General features: G+C 48.3%; 1 protein-coding gene across 2 annotated transcripts in view; it reads right to left on the reverse strand.

Annotated features, from left to right (window-relative positions):
* The window catches only part of STK24 (serine/threonine kinase 24), a 127174-nt gene extending 104487 nt beyond the window's left edge, over nt 1-22687 (reverse strand). Inside the window, exon 1 of one of the 2 annotated variants that reach the window (XM_055359964.2) lies at nt 22346-22687. Coding sequence is in view for 1 of the 2 variants with exons in the window: in XM_055359963.2 (XP_055215938.2) it covers nt 22140-22337 (198 nt within the window). In the remaining variant the exon portion in view is untranslated. Of the gene's footprint in view, nt 1-22139 lie in introns of both variants that reach the window. The other variant, XM_055359963.2, reaches the window with a different exon arrangement.
* Between the last annotated feature and the right edge of the window lie 1585 nt (nt 22688-24272).

A 24272-nucleotide genomic window follows, 5' to 3' on the forward strand; every position in this document is an offset into this window, starting at 1 on the left:
AACCCAGTCTGTACTAAAAATGCAAAAATTAGCCAGGCGTGGTGGCACACACCTGTAATCTCAGCTACTCAGGAGGCTGAGGCACGAGAATCACTTGAACCAGGGAGATGGAGGTTGCAGTGAGCTGAGATAGTGCCACTGCACTCCAGCCTGGGAGGCAGAGCGAGACTCCGACTCAAAAAAAAAAAAAGAAAGAAAAAATAGTTTAAGAACATGATCACCCAAAATATCCTAACACTGCTTTTATCTTTTCTTATTACACTTGATTGGTCTAGTGTGTATCTTATAACCTAGCCGCCATCATAGCTGACTATAATCATGACCTGCTCTTTACAGAGTGAACGCTGAGCTCATGCCATCCCTTTTCCCTTCATGTATAACTGGCACAATATGCCCTGCCTTTCGGGCAGCACACACAACCCTATTGTTGGATAACCATGTTTAAAACTCACTCTCGGCCAGGCACAGTGGCTCACGCCTGTAATCCCAGCTCTTTGGGAGGCCGAGGCAGGCAGATCACGAGGTCAAGAGACCGAGACCATCCTAGCTAATAAGGTGAAACCCCATCTCTACTAAAAATACAAAAAATTAGCCGGGCATGGTGGCAGGCGCCTGTAGTCCCAGCTACTCGGGAGGCTGAGGCAGCAGAATGGCGTGAACCCGGGAGGCGGAGCTTGCAGTGAGCCGAGATCGCACCACTGCACTCCAGCCTGGGTGACAGAGTGAGGCTCTGTCTCAATAAAATAAATAAATAAATAAATAAATAAATAAATAAATAAATAAATAAAAACCTCACTCAACAGAAAACTCCTGATTGGTTTTAACCAATTAAAAACGTCCTACACATATCAACCTCCCTGTCTTTTTTTTTTTTTTTTTTTTTTTTTTTGAGATGGAGTCTTGCTCAGTCACCCAGGCTGGAGTGCAGTGGCGCGATCTCCGCTCACTGCAAGCTCTGCCTCCTGGGTTCACGCCATTCTCCTGCCTCAGCCTCCCGAGTAGCTGGGACTACAGGTGCCCGCCACCACGCCCGGTTAATTTTTTTTGTATTTTTTGTAAAGACGGGGTTTCACCATGTTAGCCAGGATGGTCTCAATCTCCTGACCTTGTGATCCACCCGCCTCGGCCTCTCAAAGTGCTGGGATTACAGGCGTGAGCCACTGTGCAGGCTACCAGCCTCCCTGTCTTATGTAAATGTCTTCCTTTCTCTAGATAAGGTCTTTTATCAGCATATACCTGACGAAGTACCTGGATAAGAAATTCGGTCCCATACTCAGGACCCACTTCAGGAAGAACTCTATCTTTCCTGACTTCTTCTCCGGGGAATTGTCAGTCGCATGGCCTCGATTCCCCAACAGGGCTGGCAGGGGGCATGGATTGGCCAGAGCCCCACTCCTCTTGCCACAGGGATCAGTCCAGGGTTAAGGACTATGCTAGGATGCTCAGCATTGCCTAAGAACTTGTGCTAGAGCTACTGAAAAAGAGGTGCTCTTTGTTCCCCAGGATCACATCATTAAGGCTGGGTGCTGCGGGCAGCTGCCTTTATCATCGGCTGGGGCACACCTGCCTAAGAAGTAAGCCCTCACGTTCCACTGTGCTGGAAGTCAAGCCCACTGCAGCCCTTTCAGTGCTGTGAGCAGATGAATCTCCCCTTCTTCTTTTTGCTTAAACTAGTTGAGGTTGTTGTTCTTTTGCCTACAACTGAAAAACAACAACAACAACAACAAACCACTGTAACACAATGAGTATGTGCCCCAATGGTGAGTAACACCACCAGCCAGGGTCATGCCAGCCACCCTGGGCCACACCAAACCAGGGTGGCAATGAGTATGTACCCCAATGATGACTATCAACACCAGCCAGGGTCATGCCAGCCACCCTGGACCACATCAAACCAGGGATGGTAAAAGCAGCACCTCTGGAAGCCCAGAATCACCCACCCGGGTTAAAATGAAAGTCTGCTGGGTTTAACTCACCTAGAGGCTTCTACCCGATTTTTGCAGTTGCAACCAAGACTGAGGCTGTTTAAACAGCCTTAAATTCTGCTATGCAACTCACTGGAAGACTACTTTAGGACCCACTTCGGAAGTGACCGCCACTAAACTGGACAAGAGATGCAGGGTCAAAATGATGTATACATTAGGTATGTGGAGCTCAGACACATGATTTGTCTAATAAATTTGTTAAAAGAAACTCCTGTCATCTAAGAAATTACAAGCTACTCTTGACTTACGACCAGCTGACACACTGTTCCCACTGGTGATCAGCCACCCACAGCACCTTGCACCCCCATCCATCCACCTGAGCCAATGCTGCTGCCGTGTGGACCCTCTGGGGCTCACATTCAGAGCAGAACCTGCTTTGCCTAGCAGGTAAAGCTAGGTGGAGTAGCCAAGTGTGATGAAGTCTGGGATCTGAAACACGGGCTACTCCCTCTTCAATCACCCTCTGTATAGTGATTACAGCCGTCCCATGTTGCTAGCACAAATGACCTAATTAATCAGTCACCAGCCTCAGTCCCTAGCCTGAACTCTTCCACCAGCTCCAGACCCATATTTCTAACTGCCTGTTCATTTCCTCCGCCCACAATCCACTCATCTGAAACAGAATTCCTTATCTACATAGGATCTTCATCTTCCATGCCAGTCATCAGCCCCAATGACTTGGGTGCGTGGGTGTGTTCATTCGCCCCAGGGCACCTCCCTCCCTCCATCACCATCATCACTGAAGCCTGCCCCCCTCACCCCCACAGCTCCCTCCCTCAAATCCCTCCTCCTCCCCACCCACTGGTGGCACAGTTCGATCTGGCATCAGCTTTTACCTGGGAAACCGCAATGAGACCTAGCTGGGGGACCAGCCTCCTTCCTTTCCAGTCTAACCACCAAACTGTCAACGCCCAAAATGGGTCTCATTCTGCCAATTCAAATTTCCCAGAAATGTCACATCACCTAATAGGCTAAAGCCCAAACCACTCAGCATGGTCCCATGGGTGATCATGACAAGGTAGTCTGGGAGCACTTATTTTAGGACCTGATATGATCTGGTCCTGGACTACCTTCTTCAACATATGTGTCTTGTTCTCTTTCCTTTCCCCTTAAGTCCGGCAGAATTGGATTCCTTGTATTTTTCCAAACACTCTGTGCTATTTAAAGACACCATGCTTTTGAACATTCTAATCTGTCTGGATGCCCTCTGCCTTTAAAAGAAATTCTTCTAGAACAGAGCTCAGCCATTGTTTCCTTTATTAATCTTCAGCCGGCTATGTCTAGATATTTAATTACCCCCTCCTCTGCGCTACTTCTGAGCCTTATATTTCCATAAATGCATTTTTTCCCATTGAAATGTATGCGACACATGTGCCTCTGCTACTGGGCCATAAGCTCCTTGAAGACGGAGCTATTAGTCATCTAATCCCAATGCCAGCACTGCACCAGACATATGACAGATCCCTCTTCAACTCTAAACGCCATCTCCTATGCCTTACACATTGGCTGATATACTACCTATTAGATATCTATTCAGATCAACACACATCTTTCTTCCCATAATTAAGAAGGCCTACCGGTTTTATGAACTATTAGGAATACTTTCCCAGCATCCAGCTGAGCAATTTTGACAGGAGGAATCCTGTTTTCATGGGAACTACTGAACCCACTAGAGGGGGTGCAGCAAAGAGGAATGCAGTAAACACCAGAGCGGTACAACACCAGGAGGGCACAATGGAGAAGGGGGTACTGCAGGGCACAGCCAGGCCTGGCACAGCCCCAAAGACCAACCTAAACTAACCCAGAAACCTGCACCCAGAAACATAAAGAAAACTCCTCCTCCTCCTCCAACTCTCTTATGCCAACTAGCTTCCTGCCTTCAGAACCAGGAACTTGACTCTTAAGATTATAGTTTACATAGACTTTGGAGTAAAAGGCTTTTCTAGCCTAGCCTCACAACTTAACTGCTATTTCCAAACTCCTTTCTATACGAAAATATGCAGGCAACTAACCAACAAAGTTACGAGTGAAATCGGGAATGTATTTGGGAACAGTCCATATATTTTAAACTTTATTTCTTACCATTGAAAAACTGTGCTTCTTTTTGCATCAAACAATGGTGACCACAGAAGTAAATTACAATAAAAATATTAATATATCCCTAGGCTGGGCACGGTGGCTCACGCCTGTAATCCCAGCACTTTAGGAGGCTGAGGCAGGCGGATCACCTGAGGTTGGGGGTTCGAGACCAGCCTGACCAACGTGGAGAAACCCTGTCTCTACTAAAAAAAAAAAAATACAAAATTAGCCAGGCATGGAGGCACATGCCTGTAATCCCAGCTATTCAGGAGGCTGAGGGCAGAACAATCTCTTGAACTCAGGAGGTGGAGGTTGCACCATTGCACTCCAGCCTGGGCAACAAGAGCGAAACTCCGTCTCAAAAAAAAAGAAAAAAGTGTATTAATATATCCCTGATATGTTTTGGCTGTGTCCCCACCCAAACCTCATCCTGAATTGTAGCTCCCATAATCCCTATGCATTGTGGGAGGGACCCAGTGGGAGGTAACCGAATCACAGGAGGGTTTTTCCCATGCTCTTCGCATGACACTAAGTCTCACGAGATCTGATGGTTTTATAAAGGGCAGTTCCCCTGCACACGCTCTCTTGCCTGCCAACATGTGAGACGTGACTTTGCTCCTCTTTCGCCTTCCGCCATACTGTGAGGCCTCCCCAACCATGTGGAACTATGAGTCCATTAAATCTTTTTCTTTATACATACCCAGTCTCGGGTATTTCTTCATAGCAGTATGAAAATGGACTCATACAATCCCTTCCTAGTTTTTGTCATGCGATTAAATGGCCACAAAGTCTACACTTACGTACCATTTTTCCTAAAATAGCAAAGATCTTTACAACAAAGCCTGACAACACTCCCTCTTCTTTTTAAAGTGTACTTCTATCCAAATAGTTTCCATTTCTCACAAAAGTTAAATCACTAAAGACAACCAATCATACCAAAACAAAAATTTGAAAATCTGAACAAAGAGAAAAAGCAAATGAGTTCCAGCAAAATTCAGGAGCACTAACTTCTCATATCTCATATCACTGAAAGGAAAAAAAAAAAAAAAGCCAGGCACTGTGGCATGCACCTGTAGTCCCTGCTTTTGCAGCCACTCGAGGCTGAGGCAGGAGAGATCACTTGACCCAGGAGTTCAAGTCCAGACTGGGCAACATAGTGAACTCCCATCTCTTAAAAAACAGTAATAATAGAAGGGTAGTAGTAAAGGTCCAGGTCCCTTATCCAAACTTTCAAAATCCAAAAGTCTCCGAAAACCAACAGTTTTTCCAACTCCTCTGGAGGTGAGATCTAAACTGATCTGAAACCAGTTGGCAGCAAACCCTGAAATGATGTGCAGCTACTCACAGTCTCAGTGCCAACAGGCAGACACCTCCCCTTGACGCTCCAGTCCTCGTGGGTCACTGGGCACAGCCAAGCATCCACTCAACGCTATTCAACACTATGGCTCAATATTGCCCCTGAACCACTTACGCACCTTGTACAGGATGAAAACTTTATACAAGGAATGTATTATTTCAATGACTACTGCCCTGCCATTCAAAATGCATACAATATGATTCTGCTGAAAAGCAGACTGGTCCTATTTTGGGGTGAATGTTCATTCAGAGCAGTAATTTTAAGTCATAATATTGGCACTTATCCTGCAAATCTCCTTCTCATCTGAAACTTTTAACTAAATCAACAGGCTGAAAAGAAACACAAGATATAAGAGCTATTTTAAACCAGACTATTTACCATATATTTATAAAAGATTCATCTAAAAGACAATCAAAAACATAATTCTGGCCAGGCGCGGTGGCTCACACCTGTAATCCCAGCACTTTGGAAAGCCGACGTGGGTGGATCATTTGAGGTCAGGAGTTCAAGACCAGCCTAACCAACGTGGTGAAACCCCGTCTCTACTAAAAATACAAAAAAATTAGGTGGGTATGGTGGCACATGCCTGTAGTCCCAGCCACTCGGGAGGCTGAGGCACGAAAACTGCTTGAACCCGGGAGACAGAGGTTGCAGTGAGCCGAGATCACGCCACTGCACTCCACTCCACTGCACTCCAGCCTGGGAGACAGGGCAAGACTCCATCTCAAAAAAAAGAAAAAAAAAAAAACATAATTCAGTCAGGCAGAATTCTAACTGTTTGTCCTCCTCAGGCTCCCGCAGCCACTTCAAAGTTAGCCAGAGCCTAGACACAGCCAGGACAGTGGTTCTGCTGTCTTGAGTGAATGCTCACACTCTCAAGGAGTATATGTGTGGACCCCAGTCTGCAGGCAGTGATCCTTGTTTCGAATACAACTGGGCAAGGGGTAAGGTGCCCAGCAGGAGTGTAAGTGTAACACCACCGTGTGGGTATTCTCACTTAGCAACCTAGGCAAAGCAATTAACCACATAAAACTCATTAAATAACACACTGCTTTCCAACAGCACTGCCAGGGATGAGAGAGGAGAGTCATTTTTTCTTTCTCCAAAGGCAAAAGAAAGCAGCAAGGAGGTCGGGCACGGTGGCTCATGCCTGTAATCCCAACACTTTGGGAGGCCGAGGCAGGCAGATCACTTGAGGTCAGGAGTTCAAGATCAGCCTGGCCAACACGGTGAAACTCCCTCTCTACCAAAAATACAAGCATTAGCCGGGCGTGAGGCACACACCTGTAATCCTAGCTACTGGGGAGGCTGAGGCACGAGAATCACTTGAAGCCGGGAGGCAGAGGTTGCAATGAGCGAAGATCACGTCACTGTACTCCAGCTAGGGCAACAGAGTGAGACTGTCTCAAAAAAAAAAAAAGAAAGAAAGAAAGCAGCAAGGTTATTCTTTCTAACAACTTGTTTGGCCAGAGCCAAACAAGTATGTATCTCTGGCTGGTAGTCCTCTGTCCTAAAGATGGGGCAGGGCTGGTCGGGTGCAGTGGCTCTTGCCACTAATCCTAGCACTTTGGGGGAGGCAGGCAGATCACTTGAGGTCAGGAGTTCAAGACCAACCAGCCCGGCCAACATGCTGAAACCCCATCTCTACTAAAAATACAAAAATTAGCTGGGTGTGGTGGCGCGTGCCTGTAATCCCAGCTGCTCCAGAGGCTGAGGCATGAGAACCGCTTGAACCCGGGAGGTGGAGGCTGCAGTGAGCCGAGATCGCACCATTGCACTCCAGCCTGGGTCAACAGAGTGAGACTCCGTCTCAAAAAAAAAAAAAAAAAGATGTGACACGCCTTGTATTAAAGGAGGCACAGAAGTCAGTTAAGACAGTAAAACAATCATCATGAAAACCATATGGAAATGTGGGATGATATTTATGACACAATGCTGAATGAGAAACAATATCAAAGTGTACCTACATTATGACTGCAATTACTTAAGGAAATGTGTGTACGCAGACAACTGGCAAATAAAATAGGAAGAACTACATACTCGAGTACTGGGATTCTAGATGCTTTTGCTTTAAAAATACTTTAACGGAGATGGAGCGAAGATATTTTTCTGGGTGAAGGTTCCCATTTCTGTACAATCCTCAACCCCCCACTTCACGATTCTTTTATAGACCATGTACGCATAACGGGGCCAGGGTAGGAAACGGGACTCGCACACCACAGCCGATAAGCAACTGGCTGTTCTGCAGGTTTCCAAAGGCCCTTACTACCACAAGTCCTCCAGCAGAAAGGAACGGAATTACTACTACTCTGATATAAAATGACAAACTCAAGAAGAATTATTTTCGGGGAATTTCAAAAACACCCTCATTTGATTGCTATAGCTAATATTAAGAAATCATCTATGCAACAGGCCATGTAAAAAGTACTGAGGTGTTTATCATTTTAAAAGGGTTCCAGGCTGGGCGCAGTGGCTCACGCCTGTAGTCCCAGCACTTTGGGAGGCCAAGGTGGGCGGATCACGAGGTCAAGAGATCGAGACCATCCTGGCTAGCGTGGTGAAACCCCGTCTCTACTAAAAATACAAAAAAATTAGCCGGACGTGGTGGCGGGCGCCTGTAGTCCCAGCTACTCGGGAGGCTGAGGCAGGAGAATGGTGTGAACACGGGAGGTGGAGCTTGCAGTGAGCCGAGATTGCGCCACTGCACCTCCAGCCTGGGCGACAGAACGAGACTCCGTCTCAAAAAAAAAAAAAAGGTTCCAATATTTTATCATCTTAAGTAATATTTTACTCCAATTGTTTTTCAGGATGCTCAGGGTAAACTGTTCTTCTTGGAAATACAAAGGGGAAAAATCATTTCTGACCAGGAGTGCTACAGTACAAGTTTCTTTTAGGTTGCTGACTGATAAAGCCATTTTACAATGAAGAGAAGGGCCAGGAGCAGTGGCTCGTGCCTGTAATCCCAGCACTCTGGGAGGCCAAGGCGGGTAGATCATGAGGTTAGGAGTTTAAGACCAGCCTGACCAACATGGTAAAACCCCATCTCTACTAAAAATACAAAAATTAGCCAGGCTTGGTGGTGGGCACCTATAATCCCAGCTCCTCAGGAGGCTGAGGCAGGAGAATCGCTTGAACCCAGGAGGCCGAGGTTGCAGTGAGCCGAGATCACACAATTGCACTCCAGCCTGGGCAACAGAGAGACTCCATCTCAAAAAAAAAAAAAAAAAAAAAAAAATTTAACTTGGCATGATGGTGCATGCCTGTAATCCCAGCTACTTGGGAGGCTGAGACAGGAGAATCACATGAACCCAGGAGGCAGAAGTTGCAGTGAGCCAAGATCACACCACTACACTCCAGTCTGGGCAACAGAGTGAGACTCCCTCTCTTAAAAAAAAAAAAAAAAAAAAAGTAAAAAAAATTAAAAACAGAAAATAACATATTTTATATGAACATACCTGCATGCACAGAAACGTCTGTATATTTGGCGGTTGGGGAGCTTCTCAAGCCTTCTCAGGCCTCCCAAGAAATGATTTGCTCCACAACATACGCAGTAATGCATCCCAGAGGAAGGAACCAGGGATGCCACTTGGAGAACTAGTTTTCAACTGAAGTTGTTTAAACTATGTGATCACTTTATGCCTCCAGGAAAATTAAATCCCACCCCACAACATCCAAGGCTAGCACCGATGGCCCCAGGTCAATTTTGGGAGTGTGTACCAAGAATACCGATGCTATCAGATGGCACACTTCAATCGCATCCTCTGCCTTTATTCTTCAGAGATAAACACAGGCAGTTGGGGGACCGAGGCCAGGAAATGCAAGCAGTTTCACTTCACAGAAGCTCGTCTTTTCTTGCAGAAGACAAAGTAGGGGAAGGCATTCTGAACGACACAAGTTGTTTTAGAAAGACTTCAGATTCTTCGATAACAAAGGGAAAAAAGAGCCCAAATCTCTGTAACTCCTCTTCCTGACGTGGTCAATCCCCTAAGTCTGTATAATGTGCTGTTTACCCTTGTATTTTAAAATGCCGTATAAAACACATTTCCAGGCTGGGCGTGGTGGCTCACGCCTGTAATCCCAACACTTTGGGAGGCTGAGGTGGGCGGATCACGAGGTCAGGAGATCGAGACCATCCTGGCTAACATGGTGAAACCCCATCTCTACTAAAAATAAAAAAAAAATTAGTCGGGCGTGGTGGTGGGTGCCTGTAGTCCCAGCTACTCGGGAGGCTGAGGCAGGAGAATGGCGTGAACCTGGGAGGCGGAGCTTGTAGTGAGCTGAGATCGCGCCACTGCACTCCAGCCTGGGTGAAGGAGCGAGACTCCGTCTCAAAAAAAAAAAAAAAAAAAAAAAGTTTCCAATTCCTCATGTGATGAATTGTAACAAGCCTCAGAAAAACTACAATGCACTTAAAACCAAAAGCAAAGCCAACAACCCCAAAACCCTCAAATAAGAAAGCCTGGTAAAATCAAAGTATAACTAAATCCAGTACACCCTAATAACAGACGACATTATTAAAATAAATGGGGGGGGAGATAACAGAGAACTAGAGACCACTTCTGAATCAAAAGTCAAATCGACTATACATAAAAGCCAACATCCCAAACATTGAAAACTCTACTGATATGAAATACTTTTTCCCATTCTGAAATATATGTATAGTATTACATTTAGTTAAGTGTTAAATACAACAGCTACCGAGAAAAGAAAATCAATTTTAACCAAAGATGGTCATTTCATCAGTGGGAAAAACACCGGCGGGTATGCCCTTCTCTCCCCTGCGGCATCCCAGCACCTGGAGCTAAGAGGAGCTGGACAGATGATACAGAGCTTGCTCGGGGGCTTCCCCTTACGAGGGCTCCCTAGGCAGAGGAAGGCAAGCAGTACTGAGTCTGAGAATCCTGCAGTGGCTGAGCATGGGGAGGGGTAGGTTCAAAGGCCCAGGAACAGGCACTGAGCTTTGGAGGAGCACAGGGAGCTGAGCCCACCCAGGGCAGAGGAGCTGAAGAGCAGAGAGGAGGAAGCTGGGTACTAAAAAAGGCCCTGATTTTTAGGCTGGCGTCTACATCTGATCAGAAAGTCAGGAGCAGCAGGCCAATACCACAGTTAAGAAAAGTTATCCTGACAAATTTGAGAATTATCAGGTTCAGAGCATTTGTTCTAGTTCGGGGTTTTCCAAAAAGACTACTGCACCCTAGATCTGAGAGATGCACTCCTTATGAAATAAGGTTCCAAGTGGCACGCAGTAGCACAAGCCTGTAATCTCAGCTACTTAAGAGGCAGAAGCAGGAGGACTGCTTGAGGCCAAGAGTTCAAGTCCAGCCTTGGCAACATAGCGAGATTCCCATTTCTAAAAATAAAAATAAGGTTCCAAGGTCAAAAAGACATGGAACACACATCCTCTGCCCCCAACAGGTTTATAAATACATGCTAAAATAGTAAAGGCTCTAATGAGTCTTATAATTAAAGGCCTATTCAATTCCCAAAGTTAGGTCAGCGGTTCCAAAGTCAGTCTTTGGAAATACAAGCCATAAGCTGCAAGCACTGATTGTAGCTTGCTCTGCTTTTCAAATGGGCAAGGCTACTGTGTGCTTCACTAGAGTGGGGAGCAATGAGGATTCAGGATTCTTTTTAATTCTCCAGCGCAGTGGTTCTCAAAGTGTCATCCTCGAGGCGGCAATACACCAGGACACTTGCTCAAAACACAAACTCCCTCCGAGACGCCCAGAATCAGAAACTCCAGGGCAGCAGGGCAGAGCCTGTAGTCTGCATTTTATCAAGCCCTCCAGGTGACACTGACTGGTCTTATATTCTATTAGAGGGCTGGGCGCGGTGGCTCACACCTGTAACCCCAGCACTCTGGAAGGTGAAGGCAAGAGGATCACTTGAGGTCAGGAGCTTGAGACCAGCCTGGCCAACAGGGCAAACAAAACCCTGTCTCTACTATAAATACAAAAATTAGCCTGGCGTGGTGGTGGGTGCCTGTAATCCCAGCTACTTGGGAGGCTGAGGCAGGAGAACTGCTTGAACCCGGGAGGCGGAGGTTGCAGTGAGCCGAGATCGTGCCATTGCACTCCAGTCTGGGCACGAGAATGAGACTCCGTCTCAAAAAAAAAAAAAAAAAAAAATTATATTCGATTAGAGGGTACTTTTTCAGTTATTTCTTCACCATCCAAAACAACACAGTCTGGGCAATACCTGAAAGGCAATGAACAGGAGCCAGTCAGCAGCTCCATGCCCACCCTAAGGAGGTGGGGCTCAGAGCTCACTACAAAGAATGGAGATAAAAGAACAGGGAAAACATCTGAAAGTCCAAGTCACCGCCCCCCACACCCACAATCCTAAATTCCAGGAAGCCAGTTAAAAATAATCCAGGAACAAGTTTCCCGATCAGGAGGAGTGCACAGACAGCGCAGTGCCAGCCCGGTGGGCTGAAGGCCCAGGGCTCCCTCTGCTCCAGCACCAGGCGGTAGGCATGGGGGTGGCAGCCAAGGCCAGCTACCTCCTCTCACGCAGACAACCGCCACCAAGAAGGCCCAGGCCCTCGGGCACAGGACCACAAGGACCCACACCGCCAGCTGCCCACCTTGCTGTGCCAGGCACGCTGCCAGCCAGAAGCACGCCAGGCTATGGGGGAAGGACCTGCCCTCAATGAAATGGAGATTTTTCTTTTCCTCAAAAAAAATGAATAACAATGAAACATGAACGCACTCTTCTTTAAAGGTTAAAAAAAAGGAAATAAAAACGCCCAAAACACCCTCTGTTCACAGCCCTGAACTCAGCTGTTTCACGGAGGCTGGAGGGACAATGTGACGGTCAGGAGGGCAGAGCTGCGTTGGGGATGCATGTGGTGCAGGGAATCTGACATGCCAGGGAGCAGGCAGTCGGGAGGAAGGAAAAGAACACACATGCTGGCCTCCCAGTCAGGGCTTCCGCCCCAGTGATGCTGTTTTCTAGCCGAGGCCTTGGGCAGGTTTCATAAGCCTCGGTTTCCTCATCTGTAAAATTAGTCTGACAGCCGTTCCCTCAGCAGAGACCCTGAGGGTTCACCAAGGGGCCTGGCCCTCACTGAAGAAAACTCAATCAAAGCAGTCCCCTTCCGACAAGGCTTCCCATGAAGGGCAACAAATTCCAAAGATGTTTATTTTCTAGACTGACATAAATCCAGCCATGCCACAGGCTGTCCTTCCACCTACCCACAGCAAGCAACAGGGAAGCAGGTGGGAGAATAAAGCTCTGCTGCAGAACTGCTGAAGAAGTGAGGCTTTGTGCTACCAGCTTTTTCTGTGTGAATTACCTCTCAAGAAATATTTGGTACCAGGAAACTGCATCCATCACACATACTACAGGAACGCTCAAGCAATACCTTTCTTCATCTGGAGTTCAAGTGGCAGTTTAATAACTTTGAAGTCACCACATTGAACACGCTTCCAAAGTTCGATGAAACTATACCTAAAATAACTGCAGGCTAAGGCTCAGTCCCAAGTTCCAGACTGTTTTTCATTTCTACTCAATGGTTCGTTGCTGTAAAATTCTACCCGAGAAAGTACTCTGTCCTTAAGCAAGAAATCACTTGAAGGCCATACCCCAAAGAAGGGCTTTCCCTGTTTAGATACGCACCCTTCAAGTCCTCCATCCATTAACATGCTATGGATTTATGGCCAGCGCTGTGCAGTGCCCCCAGCGCGCAGACACCACTGACTCTGCAACATGCAATCTGCTAACACATGGCCACTGGGACAGCCACATAACACCCAGGCCCTCTGACGGGCTATTCGGCATCTGTGGCACACGTGTGCCCCAGTCCTGCACCGACCACCACGGAACATACGACCAGACTGACGCCACCTCCGCCCTGCCAAGAAGCACATACTCAATTCTGGACCAGGGGGTTGGAACCCCAAAGCATCATAAACTTAAGCAAGCGTTTCTCCAGAGAGATCCTATGAGGCTCCCGGACATCGTTCTGTGTCCACAGGATCTTGGGACCAAAAAAATGAGAGAAACAAGAAGAGCAGGTTCTCAGTTCAAGTTGGGGAGGTGGAGGCCACCGACCAGTAGAGAGATGGAAAAATAAGCAGACATGTATACTGCTGTTTATTTACACGGACAAAATAAGAGGCACAATCTCATGATGAAGAGAACGGAGGCTCCGAGTTCTTGCCCGCCGCCCTGGCCCAGCAGTCAGTCCTAGCTCTTGGAATTTCCTCACCTGCCTGGCCCTGTCTTTATTCACCTATAAACTGAAGAATAGCAACTTGGAGGTAGAGGGGTCACACGGACAGCACCATCTAATTGGGTCAATCCTGAAATCCCACTAAAATCATAAATCTAAAAACCACCACATACCTGAAACAGAGAGAAGACAACTGCAATGAAATCTCAGAAGCTGGAAAGTAGGTAGTGGTTTAAAAAAAAAAAGGGGGGGTGGTGGGGGAGTAGAGGAAGACAACGCCAAACCGGAGGTGCAGAAAACAGAGAATTTTTTTTTTTTTTGGAGGCAGAGTCTCGCTCTGTCGCCCAGGCTGGAGTGCAATGGCGCGATCTCGGCTCCCTGCAACTTCCGCCTCCTGGGTTCAAGCAATTCTCCTGCCTCAGCCTGCCAAGTAGCTGGGATTACAGGCGTGTACCATCACGCCTGGCTAATTTTTGTGTTTTTGGTAGAGAAGGGGTTTCACCATGTTGGTCAGGCTGGTCTCGAAATCCTGACCTCAAATGATCCACCTGCTTCGGCCTCCCAAAGTGCTGAGATTACAGGCGTGAGCCAGCGCGCCGGGCCAGCAGAGAACTAACTTAACTTACAGTGCTGGACCCCCAGCTCTCAGGAACTGACGGCACCAGTCCCTCTGCCGGGGGAATGAGTGAACCAGGCAGAGCCTCAAAGTCAGCCACAGAAGTGGGTAGACAGCCAGACAGCTTGCCCCACATCTCACAGCCAGGCTCCCAAAGTCAACGAAATGATGAAAATATACTATCTGCAAAGGAAGGAAAAATTGAGGATATATGGACCAGGCTGCAGCAGACACAGCAGGAAGCAGAGGCAGCATACTTAAAAATGGGGAATGAGGGCCACGCACGGTGGCTCACAACTGTAATCCCATCACTTTGGGAGGCCGAGGCATGTGGATCACCTGAGGTCAGGAGTTCGAGACCTGCCTGATCAACGTGGTGAAACCTCGTCTCTACTAAAAAATACAAAAATTAGCCAGGCATGGTGGTGGGCGCCTGTAATCCCAGCTACTCGGGAGGCTGAGGCAGGAGAATCACTGGAACCTGGAGGGGCAGATGTTGCAGTGAACGAAGATCACGCCATTGCACTCCAGCCTGGGTGACAGAGCGAGACTCCATCTCGAAAAACAAAAAAGAAAAAAGAATATTTGAGGGCCGATGCAGAAGGTTCACCATCCAAGTAATGAAGTTTCAGAAAGAAAGAACACAGAAAATGGAAGGGGGGAGAGGAATCAAAGAAAAAAATCAACGAAAAGATCTGATTCGCTTCACAGAAAGGGCCTAACCAAGTATCTGTCACGAGAAACGAAAACAGCCCCACTCCAAGCCACTTCATTGTGAAACTTCAGAACTCAAGGAAAAAGTTCAGATCCCATTAGGTCCAGGAAGAACAGCACAGCCTGCACACACAGAAGCCGGTGCTGGCAGGGCCTCCATCTTCAACAGCAACACTGGAAGCTAAAACACAGTGGAGAAACACCTTTAAAATTCTGGAGGAAATGAATGTCCACCCTGCAATTTTACACCATGCTAAAATATCAACCGAGGGAGAAGAAAAAAAGAAATTTTTGAAAAGCCTGTCTCCCACGCTGCCTATTCACAGAAAATGGCGCACTATATGCCCAACCAACATCATGGCATAAACCAAGAAAGAAAATGACAGGAGAGACAAAACAAAACAAAAAAAACAAACAAAAAACAGATATTCAACACAAGAGAGCAGCAGAAGGAACCCAGAGGATGAGGGCAAAGGAAGACCAGAGGATGGGGGTGGCACAAGAAGCATAGAAGATACGCAGGTGACGAAAGGCACAGGTGCCACCCGAACTTCCTAAGACAAGGTTGCAACAACTACAGAGTGCTGGGTTGAATGAGAAGCATTACCAAAAGAAAAGAAATCTGATCAGTAACTATGGTTGAGTAATAATGGCTGGGCTGCAGATCCGTCTGCAGTCCATTAATGTACACACCGCATTCTGACCTCACTGACATTACAACATCTCTCTGCTGGGGAGAGCGGGGAGCCCGTGTGAGGAAAAGAGGCAAGTGGAAGAGAAGTAAATCCTCATCCACAGGGTCCAAAGTCTATAGACAATGCCTGAAACCAGGGAAAAAAAAAAAACACAGGCAGCAATTTTTTTTTTTTTTTTTTTTTTTTTTGAGATGGAGTTTCACTCTGTCACCTAGGCTGGAGTGCAGTGGCACCATCTCAGCTCACTGCAACCTCCGCCTCCCAGGTTCAAAGAATTCTCCTGCCTCAGCCTCCCAAGTAGCTGGGAATACAGGCGCCCACCACCAAGCCCAGCTATTTTTTTTTTGTATTTTTAGTAGAGACGGAGTTTCACCATGTTGGCCAGGCTGGTCTTGAACTCCTGACTTCAAGTGATCCACCTGCCTCAGCCTCCCAACGTGCTGGGATTACAGGCGTGAGCCACCGCACCCCGTCAATTTTTTAATGTTCCTCATCAACTAAGGAGTAACAGAAACAAAAATCAACCAGGAGAGATCAAAGGGGCTGCCCTCGGGGAATAAGAAATGGAGGGAAGTGGAAGCAGCTGCTATCTTTCCCAACCAACCTTACAAAACTACCCATTAGACATTTCTAAATAGAAAGTAAACAAAATCCTAAGTAATTACAAATAAAACAAAGGATGTGGACCTGTAACAGTTCTTTCAAACCTTACGGCCTAAAATTCTCTTAAAAAACAGGAAGAGACTTAAAATAATAGGAAGATAAACCCCAGCTACGTACTTGGTAAGCATTAATTTAAAACTTGAAATGTTCCCACAATGTATTCAGATACCAACAGAGCGCAGAACAGAAAAGGTTTCTTTTGCTGACGAAGAACCCTCAAGAAACACAATGGAAGGTCTCTAGAGTCAACAATGTTGTTCCCTGGGTGCGCATAAAGTGACTGGTAACCACCAATTTGGGATGTTTCACAGTTTGTACCAAGCAAAGGCATATCTCAGTTTATTTCCCCTAATTTAAACCTTGCAAACCAGGGAGCCATTTAGGATTAAGAAACTCCATAGTCACCCTCAGGAGGCAGGTTTTTTTATTTTTCCCAAAGCATTTGGCACTGATATTTTTTATAATTTCCACTGCAAAAACATGAATTATGGGAAATGACTGCTACAAACTACTCCGACGACAGTGGCTGATTTCTACTCGATGAGACATGGATAATAGAGTGCAACTTCTATTTCCTGCACTCATGCCATCCACAAGATTCCATTAATGATAATCAGCTGAGCTAAGGTATTAAAAGGCACAGAAAGGTGGCTTGGGTGTGGTCCACTTCCTGCAGGTAAGGAGCTTCCACAAGGGCAGCTCTGAATCATCGGGAGTAATCACCCAAATAAAGAGCTAAGGGGCCCGTTTCTCAGGAGACCATCGGACGCCTGGACTGCGGCTTTAGAGTGTGTGTAACCGCACAAGCACAGCAGAAAGTAGCAGAGACCATCGACAGGCTCCTCCCCTCAGTAACTGCTCACCCTGCATCTTGCACCACGGTCCTGGAAAAATATTGAACTGAAAATGAAACTCAACCTGCACCACATTAGGCATCTCAGCTCTACGCATCAGAACGTAGCTCCAAGAAGAGCATCAAAGTCAGAAAGAGGGTGGGAAAGCAATGATGCCAGCCGCCACCTGCCCATAACTGCTCAGCACAGTTAGCAAGCTAGAAAATCTCATCTGACCAATTCCTACTTGAAGGTCACTTGCTTCTATGTGACATGCTATCAAGAACACTCCCAGATCTGAGACCGGACTCCTCCAAAAGTTGGGGTTTTTCTAATTTAAAAAAACCTTGTGACCATCCTCCCCCTCAAAAAAGAACACTTTCAAGCAAAACAAATTCTTACCATTGTTACATTTTGGAACACGGAATATTCAAAATAGGTTTTTTGTTTTTTTGACATTTACATAGGCAACTAACTAACAAAACAGTAACTAACAGTAACTGAGTACTTTTTTTTATTACTCTTTAGCACTGATCAGCAAAAAGGATCATAAAGCAAGAGGAGTAATGAGATACTATAAAATGTTCACTGAGAGTTCAAGCCACGAAGCTGAGTGAACGCTAAAAAAATCCACTTAGGCTGTCCTACTGACACCTGGGCTCCCCACTCGCATCCCTGGGCTTCCTCTTCCCCGAAGTGCTGCAATGCCTTCTAAAGGGGCACCCAGCACTCCCCACACCTGAGAAAGCAGGAGCCCCAAAGAACAGGAGATCATCTGCTCAAAAATGTGCCATACTTCCGGCTGTCTACAGATGCAAGGCCTCCCCCAGGCCCACAGGCACCCCACTGCCTCTTCAGCTCCAGGACCGATCTAGATCTAGCCCACCAGAAGCTGTGTCACCGCTTTCCAACCATGTGCCTTTGCTCACTGTGTCCTCAGTCACTGCAACCTTCTTAGGGCACATGCCCCAAAGCAGGCAGCCGACCTCTTGAGGACAGGATGGACTGAGGCTCTGCTCTGCCTCCAACGACTCCGGGCACTATACTCTGCAGGCTCCCCTGTGCAGTCCAATGCTGTCAGTCACCAGAGCACACTCCACAGTTCAGCAAGTCCCCAAGGTGCTCTCGGAACCCACGTCTCGGATGTCCTGACTGTCCACACCCAGTGACACACCAACCTTCCCCCAGGGTGCAGATGGTAACAGGGTAACTGGGCAGGCATCTCCCAAGGAAGGAACGGAAAAGAACCCGTGGAAATGTGACACTAACAAGAAAAAAAAGTACAAGAGCACTTAAGCCACAATTAAATGCAGCTGTCCTGTGTTTGCCTTCATTTCCCAGACTCCCAGAGTGCACAGGCTTCCCTAGGGTGGAGCAGAGCACTTGAGAAAAGCTCCCCATGTTCCCAAACTGGCCATTAGACACCCGTCTCACTATCCTGATGCAAGGGGCATTCTCAGCAAAGGTCTATTTATCCAAGCAGCAAGATAAAACAGAAGGGGAACGAGGGGGACAGGATGATGTTAACAAGACAAACTTCAGGTTTTTAAGCTATTCCTCTAAATTATCTGTATTTTCAAATATGAAACTATGTCAAACTTACAACTTCGAAACATGGTAAATTAACCAGGCCCTGCAACATGCAATACATGTGACGTATATAATTCAGTATTTTTCAAACTGTGGGTCAGGAACCGGTGGGCTGTGAAATCAATCTAGTGTTGCAACCAGCTCCTTTTTTAAATATACCACAACAGCACATCACAAGCACAGGCTGAGCATCCCTGATCCAAAATGCTCCAAAATATGAAACTTTTCAGCGCCAACATGACACTCAAAGGAAATGCTCATTGGGAGCACTTCTGATTTCGGATGTTCAACAAGCATATAATGCAAATATTCCAAAATTCGAAACACTTGTGGTCCCAAGCATTTCGGATGAGGGATACTCAACCCGTAGTAAGGATTGGTACGGTCTCCTGAAACGTGTTTTTGATCTTGATGTAAAATATATTTCTTACATGGGTCACGGTCCAGAAAAGTTGAAAAGTGATAAAATTTTGTAACAGAAATGTGCAAACCAAAATCTCATTTTTAAATCACATTTCTGCAAACTCAAAGCCGATTGGTATTCCTGCCTCCATCTGAAGCTTTTCTTTTAATCTCAATTGAGTGAAACAACAAATGTTCAATGAAAGACGGAGTACTTATAGCCACAGATCAGCCTGATTTCTTTATGTTTATTCGTCACTATATTCATTCACTTTCTGATGTCTATTTTTTTCCCCTACTGAAATATAAAACTGGGGTTTAAGAGAAAAAAAGGAAAGGCTTCAGCAACTTTCATTAAACATTTACTTAAAATGGTAACCTCATTCAGATCTACCACTTTCAACCCCTCCCCTAGGACCTGGCACATGAAAGTTCAATAAGGGTTGCTGATTGAATAAATTAAAAAATCAGCCTCCTATTTCTAATTTCTTTAGCCAATCCAACTAGCAATGAGATAAACTTTAATGTTAGCAAAAGTAACCATAAAACAGTAACACTGCATGATGAGTGGGAGTAGGAGGAGTAGTAGTTTCCAATCACAAATTTGCCGCATAATATATGATCTCACCTTGGTCAGTTAAGTCTCCCTTGCTCTCCACATCTACAAAATGGTATAATATCATCTACATCTCAAACGGTACCGGTAAGAATCAAGAGGCATAAAAATGATTTGCAAAACATTGAAAAATGGTGTTTATACTAACATGGTTGTTATTTTTCAAGCATCCTTGCCTAGGCCACCTGAATCACTCTGCTTTATTTTTTTTTTTTGAGACGGAGTCACGCTCTGTCGCCCAGGCTGGGATGCAATGGCACAATCTCAGCTCAACGCAACCTCCGCCTCCCAGGTTCAAGTGATTCTCCTGCCTCAGCCTCCCGAGTAGCTGGGATTACAGGCATGTGCCACCACGCCCAGCTAATTTTTTGGATTTTTAGTAGAAACAGGGTTTCACCATGTTAGCCAGGATGGTCTCGATCTCCTGACCTCATGATCTGCCCCCTTCGGCCTCTCAAACTGCTGAGATTACAGACTCTGCTGTCTTTCTAAGCCAACTCCTTATAAGCCCTGGTCAGGAGACAAGAAAAAGGGAGGGCTATGAGGCCTATCAGAGCAAGCCATAGAAGAGATATGGACTTCTCTCCTCCCATTTAGCAGACAACAGTCGAAAGCAGGTGTGTTTTTAATTGAATCTTCAGCAACAACTCTTAGGGAAGCCTCCCAGGGCAGCAGCAACTGCTAATTTGAAGTAGAAAATAAATGTGCTTGTTGTTTTTCTTTTGTGGGGTGGGGGAGGAGAAAAGAATGTTCTTCCCCAAATGATACACTGTTACCATACAGTCTGTAGATGTACTTAGGTACAGGAATGACTGGCAGAAGCCAACTTTCCTACCTCTAAAACTGTAAAACTGTAACAGCTGAAAATCTGATCATCTTTTCCACTGAGAAACACTTAAGATCTTTCATACTGAGAAAACAAAATAAAAACAGTTACCATGTAACACAACCTAACAGATACGTAATAGTTGAAAGGCAAAGTTATTAAGGAAATGTATCTTCTTTTCCCAAGGTTTAAGAATTATGACCCACTCAAAAAAAAAAGTGAGGATAAAAATGAAAAGGTGAGATACTAGATACCACCTGGTAACCATCTGATACTGACTTCACAGCACCAGCCAAAGGGGCTTTAGTACCTTTTCAAACTGATTCGCTATCCACAAAGGCCAACTAACCTAGTAAGTGAGGCATTTGTGCTAGATTCCAACCTGATGAACACGGTATAAATATCAACCTAAAGGAAATATTGATAAAACTTTTTTTTAAATCATTACAAGAGTCCTTTCTTGCTCGACTGGTAAAAAATTACTTTTTTCACCCAGTTCACTCTGACCTACACACCTCTAAATTCATACCAAAGCGGCTTTAGAAAATACCAAGAAACCACATCTGATTGTTACCCAGCAGTCAGCAGAAGTTTAGGTTTTGAATGCATGCTAAATTCAACGCTCCTTAAATGAGAGTCGACAAAAGAATATTCTTCAAGCATCTTCCCAGTCACTCTTAAGATAATAACTTAACTGTTGCTGCTTAAATATATATTTATTTACTGCTTAAACATACATACACACATATATACTGCTTAAATATATATATACACACACAGAGACACACACACACACACACACACATATACACACACACACACTTGGACTAAAATTCTAGCTGCCATTAAAATGGTAACTTTGAGTTCCTATTTTTCCAGAATTCAAACCTGAACAGTGAAACCCAGTTTTCTTTTTACGGTTTCAAAAAAAGAAGGGAGAGGGACGATCTCACTGGAAGAGGCGGGCAGACCCCAGAGGCAGTCCCAGGTCTGGGCACTGTGCTTCTCAGCCCTCAAGACACAGGGAAGGAGCCTGTTGGTATCTGTAAATCAACCAGTAATCTACTTGGATGCTTTTGGTTTTCTTCAAACACTTAACGTTCACTCAGCTAAACTGGCAGAGCAAACTTTCATGACATATCCTAACTGCATCCTAAGATTTCAATCCTAAGCATTTTGCCACCATTTCTGCGCCTACAAAGTTTACAAGAGTTAGCCAAGGACGGTAGCTTTGTTTTTCAAAGGGCTAAAAGCAGTCCCCAACGGCAACGAAAACAACAACAACAAAAAACCTTTAACTTATACATGTAAATTTGAAATTCAACTCCTCTCCCACTCCCCTAAAAGTCACTGGTAGGCCAAGGTGTCACCAAGTACCGAAAGAGAGGTTTACTGGGCGAAGAATTCCTGTAAATGCAACCAAGTCTCAAAGTGAAAGTCCAGGGTCCCGGGGCCCGGCCCGGGACCCTGGTGCGCGGCTGTCCGAGGGATTCCTCCTTCCAGAAGGTTTGCAACTCGCACTTTCCCCCGGTCCGCAGGTGCACGGGGGCTCCGGGCAAAGCCACTGCAAGTGGAACTCGCGGTTACCTTCCTCCACTCCACCCTGCCTACTCCGCTCGGGCCCGGACGAGTCCAGGCGCGCTCCCCGTCCCCGCCCTGCCCAGGTCTCCCGCCCGCCCGCCCGCCCGGGGGTGGGGGACGAGCCTGGGGGGCGCGTCGTGGGGCCCTCCGCCAACCCGGTCCCGACGCAGGGCCCCGGGACCCGGCGGGGGCCTCCAAGGGCATCACCCCACCTCACTTCTCCCGGGGACAGGGCCACCCAGGGCCTGCAGCTCCGGAAGAGTGTTGGGGCGAGGGGAGCGCGGAGGACTAGACGCCCGCACCCCCACATCCGGACCCAGGCCGCGGTCCCTACGGCTCCTGCACGCACACGCCGGAGACCTCGGCCGCCGGAGCCGGCAGGGACGCCCAGGGACTCGGGCAGGGACGCCCAGGGACTCGGACTCGGACCCCCGGCCGACCCGGGCGCACGGGGAGCCAGGCTCCGGCGCGACCCCGGCCGGCTGAGCGTAGGGGGACGCCGTGTGGATACCGCCAAGTTGCTGCTTCCGCCCCGGTCGCGCATCCCGGCCCCGCGGCCCGCGCCCGCCTACCTGCATGCCGGGCAGGCCCGACTGCACCGGGGAGTGAGCCATGGCGCTCAGGACCGCCACTTCCTGGGACGGGACGGCCGGGCCGCGACGATCCGCGCGGGGCGGCGAGGCCCGCGGGCCGCGCGCAGCCCTCGGGCGGCGGGGCCGGCCGGAGCCCGAGGCCACCCCAGCCCTGGCGGGGCCCGGCCGGGCGGCGGGGGCTCAGCGGCGGGTGGCGGGCCGCGTCTCCATGCACGGCGCCAGGGAGGAGCTGCTGGGGGCGCAGGGCCTCGCGCGCACTGCCGCCGCCGCCGCTGCCGCTACTGCTGGGCTGGAGCCGGGCGGCTTGGGCCCGCGCGCGCTGGCCGCTGGAGCCGGAGTGGGCGCGCACAGCCCGCCGAGCCCGCGAGCGCCGAGCGCGTCCCGCCCCGGCCCGGCCCCCGCGCCCGCCCCCACGGCCCGGCCGGGGACCCCGCCCCGCGCTTCCGGGAGGGGGAGGGGAGAGGCCGGTGGCCGCGCGGGAGCCCTAGGCCGCAGCCGCCGCCTGCCGGCCCGGCCCGGGTCCCAGCTGCTCCTGCGGCGCTCCCACGCCCCCGCGGGCGGGCGGCGGGGCCGGGAGGGGGCCTCGGCTGGGGCGGGCGCCGGGAGGGACCGAGTCGGGGCCGGAGGCTGGCCGCGTGCCCACCGGGCCGGCGCCGGGGCGAGCCTGGGCCGCGGCCCCCTCTTCCCGCCAGCCAGCCCACCCCGCCCCGGCGGCCTCTGGGAAAACGCGTCCCGGGCGAGCCCCTGAGGGCAGGGTCGGAGTCGGGGGCACCTGGGGAAGGAGAGCGCCCCGTGGGGCCTCGGCCGGTGGCCTGTGCCAAAAGGCCGGGCAGAGCTGCTTCGGTGTCTGGGTGAAGTTTCCAGCCAACCCAAGAAGGAAACCGAAAGGGAAGAGGCCGAGAGAGAGGTTAATTCCTAGTGCTTTGGTTACCGAAAACAGCCCCGCTGGGACTGCTGGGCTGGAACTTAGCTAAGCAGTGCGGAGGCTGAACCCCACCATCTCTGGGCTCCGCAGCAAATCAGAAGCCCCCACCCACGATAAGGGGAAAATGGGGCGCAGAGGGCAGGGAGGAATGGAAGGAAAGCGCGTCTGGACTTTGAACTGCAGCCCTCTCCCTCTTTCCCTTGCCTCGGAAGCTCCAGGCCCACTCAGCACCAGTTCTGTCTCCTCTTTTCAGCCGCCTTCTCTCTAGCTACTGAGGGGAAAAGTCAGGATGAAGCGGGTCCCTCGGCCTCCAGAAAGTGTTTTATTACAGTCGCAAACAGGTAGAGCGGCAGCCACCCCAGTGATGACTCCCTGCTCCTTAGATTGTAGGGACGCTGGCACCTCACTCATGCTCCTAAGTGGCCATTTTGCACCCTGGCTGGGCGAGTTAGGCAGACAAAATGAGCCCCCAAAAGTTTAAAGGCCTCCACCAAAGTAAAGGAGTGTTTCTTTTCTGAGGTGTCATTGTATTCCATCCACGAACTCCAGTTCCCCCGGGTGCTCTGGATCTGACACGGAGTAGGATGCTAACATCTAATCCCTTCTTTTCCTTTGGAAAGA

Source organism: Gorilla gorilla, chromosome 14 (genome assembly GCF_029281585.2).
Source record: "Gorilla gorilla gorilla isolate KB3781 chromosome 14, NHGRI_mGorGor1-v2.1_pri, whole genome shotgun sequence".
NCBI lineage: Eukaryota > Metazoa > Chordata > Mammalia > Primates > Hominidae > Gorilla > Gorilla gorilla.